Source organism: Papaver somniferum, chromosome 1 (assembly GCF_003573695.1).
Source record: "Papaver somniferum cultivar HN1 chromosome 1, ASM357369v1, whole genome shotgun sequence".
In the NCBI taxonomy this organism is placed as follows: domain Eukaryota; kingdom Viridiplantae; phylum Streptophyta; class Magnoliopsida; order Ranunculales; family Papaveraceae; genus Papaver; species Papaver somniferum.
Genome location: NC_039358.1, coordinates 178,911,877 through 178,922,531, shown reverse-complemented (window position 1 = coordinate 178,922,531; position 10,655 = coordinate 178,911,877). Strand labels below are relative to the sequence as shown.

Sequence of the window (10,655 nt, the reverse complement as noted above, 5' to 3'; positions counted from 1 at the left end):
GCATACGTACCAGGAAGACAAATTGGTGATAACATCACATTGGCTCATGAGCTTATTCATTGCATGAACAGAAACAAAACGAAGAAAGGCTACATGGCTCTTAAACTCGACATGTCTAAAGCTTTTGATCGTGTCGAGTAGGATTTTCTTGACAGAGTAATGAACCAATTAGGGTTCAATTCTAAATGGTGCAGTTTCATACAGGAATGTGTAAGTACTACTGACATTCAAATTCTTCTAAATGGCACTCCAGGAAAGGCTTTCAAACCAACAAGGGGATACGGCAGGGAGATCCCATCTCTCCATACTTATTCTTACTTACGATGGAAGTCTTCACTCGTGCATTAGCCAAAGCTGAGATGGATGGTAGAATTTAGGGTATCAAGATTTCGAGAAAAGCCCCTCAAGTCACCCATCTGCTTTTCGCAGATGATTGTCTTGTTTTTATCAAGGCTGATATACACAATGTCACCAATCTACTTCAGGTGATAAAGTCATTCAGCAACATGTAAGGACAACAAATAAATTTTCAGAAATCTGTTGTTTTCTTCTAAAAAAACATGCACCCAAGGCACCGCCGAATCTTACTAAGGAGCTTGAAGATGAAGGAGATAAATCTTGAAGAGAAGTATATGGGAATACCACTCTTCTTAAACAGGAACAAAACTACTTCTTTCTCAAGTCTGGTGGTGAACACAAAAAATTGTTTAACCAAATAGAGGGGGAAGTTCATTAACCAGTCAGGAAGATCAATACTTGTGAAACATGTTCTAAATACCATGCCATCACATTACATGGGCATTTTCAAGGTTCCATATGCTACCATAAAGGAAGTAGACAGTATTCAACGTAATTTTTGGTGGGGAAAGGAAGAATCTGGAGGTTTCTATTTTATTGGTTGGCCATCTATTAACAAGCACAAGTGGAATGGAGGTATGGGGTTCAGAGATTTAAAATGCTTCAATAGAGCTCTCTTGGAAAAAGTAGCATGGAGATTATTAAAGAATGGAGACAAGCTATGGGCTAAATCCTTAAAAGAAAGATATTCTCCAACTTCTACAGGCTTGCATGCAAAGAAGAAGAAAAACTCAACTTGGGCCTGGCAGAGTATTCAAGGGAGTATGCAGTTCATTTTCAAATTTAGCTTCTGGTTAGTTGGTAATGGACACAATATCTCCATCTGGTCTGATATATGGATCTTAGGCAAACAAGAACCTCCTGTTCCAGCTGTGGATTCAGAAATCGCAAATATTTACAGCAAAGTTGCAGATCTCATTGATCATGATACAAAATCATGGAAGGTGACAGTGGTGCAACAACTATTCAACTAGCAGGACGCTATGAAGATACTACAAACGACAATACCGCAGAAAGGGGAAGATAAACTTATATGGACTTTGACAAGGAATGATGACTTTACTGTTAAGTCAGCATATACAAAATTGGTGGAACTGAAAAGTGGAGGTCCTATCATTGATGTAGCAGCAGCAGAAACCTGGAAGAAGATCTGGAAAGTACCTACTCTACCAAGAGTAAAACACTTTCTGTGAAAGTATATGATTGACTAGCAGTGTAAATTTTGCAAGCAAGACATTGAAACAACAAAACAAATGTTGTGGGATTATCCTTTTGTCAGAGCCATATGGTTTACAACACCAGGAGTTAGGAGAAACATGCCTAGCAATAACTCTTCAGTTCAAGAGTGGATTCAAAGTTGGTTTGATAATGAGTTCAATAATCTGATCATGAATTGGACAGTTATTATGGAAAACACACTTTGGGAGATCTGGAAAGCTCGTTGTAAATATGTTTTTGAGGATATAAAACCAAATCCGGTTGAGGTTATACGGATCTTTCAGCTGTTGAATGAATCCAAGGGAAAGCATATGTTGAAACAACATCATAATAGTCAAAACAGCGTGCAACACACAATGACTATCTGGAATCCACCACCATCCCCTTATTTATCTTTCTTTTGTGATGCTTCTTTTAAAGTTATTAATCATACTGCTTACTCAGGATGGGCACTAATCTGTCGTTCTTATGCAGGATATTTCATCCAAGCAAGATGCAATTATTCCAATCGACTCATGAGTGCTGAAGCGGCAGAATGCATGGGACTTCTGCAGGCAATGCAGTGTGCAGAAGAATTAGATGTTCAATTCGCAAGATTCGAGATGGATGCAGAGTTAGTGATCAAGGAAGTTAATGAAGGTATTCATCATGCTGCTTGGGAGAATGATGAGGTGTCAAACTCACAAAAAATGTATTCCTTACTCTTCTTACACTAACAAGTGTAGCACAAGGATAAGCAGGTTCGTTCCTAAGGGAGAGTTGAGCTAAAGTTGTCGATTTAATCTCTGAAAATATGAATAATGCAAAAACTACGAAACAAATATTAATGAAAACAATGAGGATGAGAATGATTAGGGGGTTTTTCTCCGCTAGTGAACATGAATCTTCTTCAAAATACGTTTACAAACAATCCTAGACAAGTTATAAGTTCAACAAGTTCATTAAACTCCAAAGTCACTTCGTAGAATAAGTTCTCTACTCGTGTCTAGTCAATCAAGCCACTTTAAATAAGCTCTCTAGTGTAACTTAACCAACCGATATGTTCTATGAGTCGAATTGATCCTAACCACATGCTCGTAAGTTCGACATGTTAACTTAGGGTTGTCAAATACACATCAAAATCCACAACATCCCATTGCGACGTTGATGTTTTGCTACTTGTGATTGTATTACCATAACAATTACGGATTAAGGTTCTAAAATCTAGCATTAGCATTGCAAACAAGTTGTCTAATTGGCCACTCAAACAACTCGCAAACAATTCATGGTCATAAACACGGTAAAAGACAAGCAATAAAACGATATTGAGAATAAAAATCAAATCACATAGCTTCTGAAATATCCCTAACCAAACAAGAATTTAGCTACTGGAGTTCATGGCATAGAAGAAAACAGAAAACTTGAATGTAAAACTAACTAAGCAAACCAAATAGACAGCAGGTGATGGTGCGGATGGACTGGTGATTGTTGTGGACATACGGACTGGTGGCTTGGTGATTACGAATTATGCTCGGTGCTGTAGTATGGCGCAGACAAGAACTCTGAGCTGGTGCTGTATATGCAGGTGGTAAAGTGGTGGAATGCTATGCAGGTGATATGCAAGTGATGATGGAACTCTGAAGGTGATGTGCTGATGGTTGGAGCTGTGCAGGTGAGATGGGATGTATGCTGGTGGTGATATGCAGGTGGTAATGGAATAATGGTTGTTCAGCGAGCAAAAGCTCGCTGAAACTAGGGTTGTGTGCAGTCGTGAAGAGGGGGTATGAGATGATGTAGCTTTAGGTTTTCTTTTTTTTATAGCTTCCTTCCTCCCTGCAATTTCGTATTGAACAAGGACCAACTTTCCTGATTCTTTTCGACTTCCTAATACTCATCAAACCGCAACAGTTCATCAGCAATATCCAATGGCAACAACAACCTTGGGACTGAATTCTCGGCAATGAAAATCCCACCAAACTCTTACCGAATCTGCCATGCCTCTCTTATCCCCTGACCCATTTAGCCTTGGCTCGATTGCACCCAATGTTCCATATTCTTTCCAGTCTCTAACTTCTTCAAACATGACCTTTGGACCATGGCAGCTACTCCTCTGCTGGATTTTGAGCTACCTCTAGCCTTGTAATTCAAGTGCTAATTGCTGCCAAATACGCCCCCAGACTTTCCTAAATTCGAGCACAAAACCTTGTAATAGACTGGTCATGGCTGAACCTGCAGCGAAGAGTTTCTTGTTCAGGCATTTAACTAGCCATAGTCAACCAAACACAGCCATGAGCCATCCTTGGAGCTGTAGACTGGTCGTGAACGAGACGCATTTACATGAACTGATCACTCAGGATTTTTCTCAAACAATGCTGAGCGTTAAACTGGTAGCACGGATTTAAACTTGCTGGTGATTATGAAGGGCCATTCTTTCAGCTCCTTCCCTGCGACAATTGAATTTAACACAAACCCATAGCTGCTAATCATTAGAATTCTAATCATTCATCCAAAAAAATCAAAGACAGCAACTCCATTTGATGGCAGCGAAACTCCATCTTCTCGCTGGGAGTTCAAGTCTGTCAACTTCATTCTAGCACAAACCCATATCTTCTCTTTGTCTCACTGTTCATCATGGTTATCAATGGCAGCACAAGTTCTTCTTCACTGACTTTTCTTGGCTTAAAATCCTGTCCGAAACTGCAGTCTACTGAACATGAACTCTTGTCCTTCTTGTTGTGTCGAAAACATCTCTTCGAACCCATTCTAAACACCAGCAGAGCCATGGCTAACTGACGGCTTAAAAATGGTTCAGCAGCTCTCGTTCTGGCGGCCACAAACTAGGTCTGAAATGATGTTAATTCATTCGACCAAGTCCTTTGTTCCTAGTAAGTTGTAACTAAAGAAAATGGTGGTGGCCCTGAGTAGAGATCACTAGGTGCCCCAGTAATTCTTTGTTGTGTCTTTACACGATTAGAATCCGTCAGTTCCAAGTTCGCCGATGCATAAGGTTCCCAAAGAGCAAATTGAGATCCTTTTTCTCTTCTTTCTTATCACACGACTCCAAAATACCTACAAAATGCAAAACAAACATAATATCCGAAAATACAAGAGAAAATAGCTAAGAAAAGCATAAAAAAGTGATACTAAAATGATATATTTTAGGCACTTATCAGAGAACCACACATTAATACAAGACATCAAAACTAAGCTTGAAAATCATCCATTTTGGATCTGTAATAATATAAATAGGAAAATAAACAAGCCAGCAGATAGGTTGGCTAAACATGCTAGAGTTCGCAATATCTCTCAAACTTGGTATGATTATCCTCCAAATTTATTGGAAGTTTTATTGGAGGATATGAATCTCTTTGTTCCAGTTTCACTAAGTTAAGAAATTCCCCTGTTTTGCATCAAAAAAAGAGAGTCATACATTCGGATGCGATTTGGCGGAAGCTACAAAATTGTTGGATTTCTTATTTCATACAAGTAACATTAGCTGGAGTACTACTAGCGAAACAGGTTGGTATTCGTCTCTTAGTTTGTAAGTTTATTGTATTTGATGATCGAGTTAATTAATAAACAAGCTTGTCCACTTTTCTTCTTTACTCATGCAACGAACCAATATGTGGCCTAGCTAAGCAGTTCTGATCAGTCTTACCATTTTGACATAAAGTCTTCGTTGGATCCCACATTATGTTCATGTTAGTTCATATCTTCGGTTTAACAATAATAATGATTGATTAGTTAATTTTGATTGCATAGCATTGATGTTTTAGTTAATCGATTTTAGATGGTAATAATAATTTTGAATGCATTTTATCGTTTTAAATACTAGTCATTATAATAGCAAATAATAATTTGATTTGTAATTCTAGAATAATAATAATAATAATAAATTTTATGTATTTATTTTGCTTTAGATTATTTTATTGGGATATCTAATATTTTGGCATTTTGCAGGTGATAATCGTACAAAATTGATTAATTTATTTTGTTTTATTTATTATCTTGAATTGAAACCCTAATATCCTAATTATAAAGTAGAGGCCGATCTTCGGATTGGACGGGTTAGGTGCCTCACATCTTCCTAACTCCTTTCATTCCCGGACTGTTTTTCTGTTTTGGACTAGTGCTTATTTTGGGTCCCAACTCCCCAAGTTGGGTGTCGACTTCTCTTAATAATTATTTCCTTATGTATTTTTCCATTTTAGATATTTGGAGATTTTAACGGATTTTCGACGGTATCTACAATGGCGACTTCAATGAGGACTTGAGAATCTAACTTGAAACATAATTGGGATTTTAGGGTTTTGATTTACACTACTCGGTATTTTTGTACACACACACTGGCACGCACCCATTTGCACATTTGCATTCCATGTCGCATCGTCAGACGTCCGATTCTTAGGAAAATAAGTGGCTAGTAAGCCGAACCCGTGCCTTGGGCCTTATGGGAGTTACCAGCTGAACCACCACAAGTGTTAGCCCAGTACCAAAGAAGACTAGTCTAACTACTTCTGAGGTATATTTTGCTAAGGTACCCCAAGCTTACGCGAGAATTAGTTGAACCTGCACGCACGTGCATTGGTTATAAACTGCATTCATTGTTGCACAAAATTTGAGGCATAAGCACCCTTTGTTACCATATATTCTTTTTGTTTCCTTGAAAAACAGGAACTGAGAAGTTTGCACAGAAAATGACCAAGGAATTTGAAATGACTGGCGATGTTGGGGCAGTTTCCTGGCTGCGCGAACAATTCCAGAAGATGTTAGATACTAAGTTCAATAAATTGAAACCAAGATAAAAGCTGAGACCAACAAGCTAACTCTCGAAGACATTACTGGAAAATATGAAGAGTCGGAAATGAGGAAAAATGACAAAAATAACCATAATGATGAAAAGGTTAAAGAGGATAATTTTGAAGAAGTTAAAGATAACATTTTTGATGAAATGAGAGAGACCATGGCATGAGAAAAACAGTTGTCCCAGAGGCTCAAAAAGATTGAAAGGACCTTGCATAAAATGGGTGAAGGTACAATAGATACACATAGGTTATATCCTTATCCCGATATTCGTTTACCTCCTGACTTCAAATTTCGGATATGGATAGATATGTTGGAACTGGGTGCCCAAAAACCCATATTTGTATGTATGTCGGGTACTTGAAAACCATTGGGTATTAGTGATGGGTTGTTAGTACAGTTATTTCAGAGAAATTTGACCGGTACGACCTTAAAGTGACTGATGAAGGCAGACCCAAGTCTAGTTTCGACTTGGAAGGATATGGTCGATATGTTTGTGAGAAGGTTTATGTTGGTCCCTGAAATTCAGTTTACTCGGAAACACTTGGAGGCGGTCAGACAAGAACCCAATGAGGTATTTACAGAATTCTTTCCACGATGGAGGACCAAGGCGTTAGAGATCGATGAGAAATTAACCGAAGAAGAGATGGTAGATATTATAATGAATTTTTTGAACTATTAATATTGGAAACAATTGATATTGTCTTACCATCCAACATTACATTCTTTATGGAAAGCGGGTTCACAAATTGAAAATGCATTGGACACTGGCAGAATGACAAGGCTAATCGATCAGGAGAACTCTAATTACACAGGGACCATATTTATGACAAAAAATAAAGTGGATACTGCTACAATTGAGTAACTAACGACAGCACCTATAGGACCACACAAGAGGCAGAGCCAGAATTGGAATCAGGGAAGATATGGACGTCCTCAGAGGAATTTTTCAGAGGCAAAGCACTAATTACCCTATTATCAGAGGGAACCCAGAGTCAATTTTATCTTGGAAGAAAACCATACAAATTTAGCCGACTCAATCTACAAGCAAAAATCTGTTGTCAGTCGACCTATTCACATTAGTGAGCTCTTCGCGGATCAGGTACAAACTGTGAATTCATTTAACTCAACTAATCGTCATGTTTTTCTGTCTGAATTAATGATAGATTATTGTGGAGTTGAGCAACTGAGGAACGTGCCAAATTCCAACCAATTCCAGCAGAGCCTGTGCATGTCTCTGACCTTCTACCAAAGCGGGTCGCACCTGTTAGGCCTGTGCATATTTCAGAGATCTTGTCTTGTTCCGGTCAACCACCCGCAAGTCCAGTATACCTCTCACATATATTTCCTGGTCCAGTGCATGCAACAAATCAGTTATCATCTAGGTGGGTGGAAACTTTTAAAACTAGGAGTGGCTATGGGGTTCAAAATGTAGCAAGAAGTAGAACCATTTACAAGCCACCTCATCTCAGGGATAAAAATGTAATCATTCCTCCTACACAACCATCAATCTGGTTGAAGTCTGTAAGAGTAGAAAATGCATAAAAAGTGGTAAGCACAATAGAGGTTGAGTCAGGTAAGTGTCTAACTCATTCTATTAAGTTAATCCAACCAATTAAGGGTCTTGAATCACCTGAATTTGTAAATAAGTCTTCTTTTATTTCCAAGTTTCAAAATATCTCAAAAAATCCAAAAGAAATTAAAAAACTGAAAAAACCAAAAAGATTTTGTTTGTAGGAAAAATGTTTTGGAGAACAATATACTTGGTATAAATAAAGTGTTTGGGAATACTTGAAAACCGTGGGGACTTTGGAACCACCAAAAAGAAAAACTTGAACCAACTAAAGAAGTAAATTTGGTCAATCAAAACAAGGAAAATCAACCTTTAAGGGCACCTCAGAGAAAGAAGATGAATGCGACCAAAATGTGGATACAGTGCAAGAATGTGCCACAACAGAAGACAAAAGTAGTGAATTTAACTGAAGATAAACCATTGCAGTTAAGACCAGAATGGATGTGGAAGACCAATGATATGAAGGAAGAGGGATTCAAAATACATGAAGATGAGATTTTTCCACCAAATAAAGGCAATACGGCGAATCCTCTACCTAAGAAAATTGTATCTTACAAGGACGTGTTATTAATTTTGCAAAATGATGGAGAAACTAATCAGAAGGCAAAAAATGATATTCCCAGCATAAAGTTCAAGAAAACAATTAATCAGAAGGAAGTGAATGATTTTCCCAGCAGAAGATTCAAGAAAGAAACTAATGAGAACACAATATATAATATTCCGAGCAGAAGGTTCAAGAAAACAATTAATCAGAAGATAATGAATGATTTTCCCAGCAGAAGATTCAAGAAAACAATTAATCATAAGACAATGAATGATTTTCCCAGCATGAGGTTTAACAAAACAACTAATCAGAAGGCGATGTATGATTTTCCCAGCATAAGGTTCAACAATGCAGTTAATCAGAAGGTAATGAATGATTTTTCAGACATAGGGTTCAAGAAGATGAAGCAAACAGGATTTCGAGAAGATCCAAGAATCATACAGAATAGAAGAATTGTTCAACCATATGATTGGGGCAGCCTGCATGATCCAGGGCCAACAAGTGTTACTCGACCCAAGAAATACCATACCTAGGTAAGTGCTCGAATCTATCTAAGGGCGGCGAATGCTCATAAAACTTAAGGAGATTTTTTTAGAAGTCCAATATATCTCTCTCTAAGCGTCAGGTAGAAAATAGGTAAAGTCAAAGTCATCATTATTTTAAGCCCTTTGCAGGAAAAAAACCTACAGGCAGAGTCGTCATTATTTTACTCCCTCGTCAAAAAAAAATCTAGGGGCAAAGTCGTCATTATGTTAAGCCCTTTACTTAGTTAAAAAAAATATAGGGGCAGAGACATCACCATGTTTGGCCCCTTCAGTCAGTCAATCAGTCAAAAAAAAATCATAAAGGGATTGCAGCCCAGCTTGTCGCTAGGATTCCAACTAGTTTTTTACAGTCTTCCCTTATTGTTGATGAAGGAATTATTATTTTCAGTTTTATAGTGTCAAAAAGGGCAAAGTCGTCACTATGCTAAGTCCTTCGAAGAAAAAAAAAGCTAGGGGCACCAACATCATCATACTGGACCCATGTTATTAGAGTGTTTCAGTCTTTTATTACAATGTCTGATGTTGAATTCCTTTTCAAATAAATAATTTAGAGAGAGATATGCTAGTCCACTTATATGTCATCATTAGTCTTGTATGTCATCTCCTAAAGTTCTATGGGAAACGGACGTCCAAACGGATAGATTTAGAAGAAGAAAAATGAAAATGAAAAAAAAAAAGAGAGAAAGAAAAAAATAATAACAAAAAAAAAAGAATTAAAAAAAGGACATTTAAAAAAAATTAAAAAAAAAAGAATAAGAAATGGTTATTAAACACCCACTTGGGAAAATTGAGTAGCACTTAAAAGAGATAGAGGAAAGGAAGAGTCGCGAGGAGAAATTGAAGATTTGAAGCATCGAACGTCATCCCTGGAAAGCAACAAGATCGTGAATCATTTTTATAGTTTGAAGCTAATTGGTGAAGTTAATTATAGCTGTGAGGATTGACAAAGTTGAAAGTTTAGATGGGGACGATAATATTTTTGGAAGCATCTAACAGACACGTGGTGGGTCAGGATTCCTAAACCTTTGTATATATTGAGTATCTTGTTTTTCACCTTTTGTTTTTGAAAATTATTTTCTAGGATTTATTTCTTAATAAAAAAATAAATAATAATAAATAAATAGTAATAATAATATTAAAATAATAATAATAATAAAAAATAATAAAAAATAATAATAATAGAAATATCAATAAAAAGTATTAAATAACAATAATGATAATAATAATAATATTTGTGTTCCTTGTATGCAGGTTTACTCATGGAAGCGTCCATGCAAAGACCATGATGGGGGTGCTATTTGTGGTCCTTTTAATGGTAGGAGTGCAGATTTTCTATTATATGGTGTTGACAAACCCAAACAACCAATTACCGCATCTCTTGTACAAACCAATGTAACACATGGAGATGATTGCTCAGTCAGTCCATCACAGGAAGACTCTACTTTGGGATTATCAGTGGAGATGCTCAATCTGGTTTTCCAGAAACAGGTGACAAAAATTTCTAGCATTCCTCCACAATGCAGGCTTAATTTCTTTAGAACCCTAAATTTATCTCTAGATAGAGTGTTAGCGAATCCCAAGGATATAATCTCATGGCTACAGTTGCTTCTATTGCCTATATGTACTCTCAATCTAT

The 10,655-nt window shown here is 37.1% G+C and overlaps 1 protein-coding gene across 1 annotated transcript; it reads left to right on the top strand.

Annotated features, from left to right (window-relative positions):
* Window positions 1-794: 794 nt before the first annotated feature.
* Window positions 795-1,331, top strand: LOC113355012 (uncharacterized mitochondrial protein AtMg00310-like). The gene has a single exon (XM_026597883.1). It carries the CDS (start codon window positions 795-797, stop codon window positions 1,329-1,331), a length of 537 nt encoding a protein of 178 aa, XP_026453668.1.
* The last annotated feature ends 9,324 nt before the right edge of the window (window positions 1,332-10,655 follow it).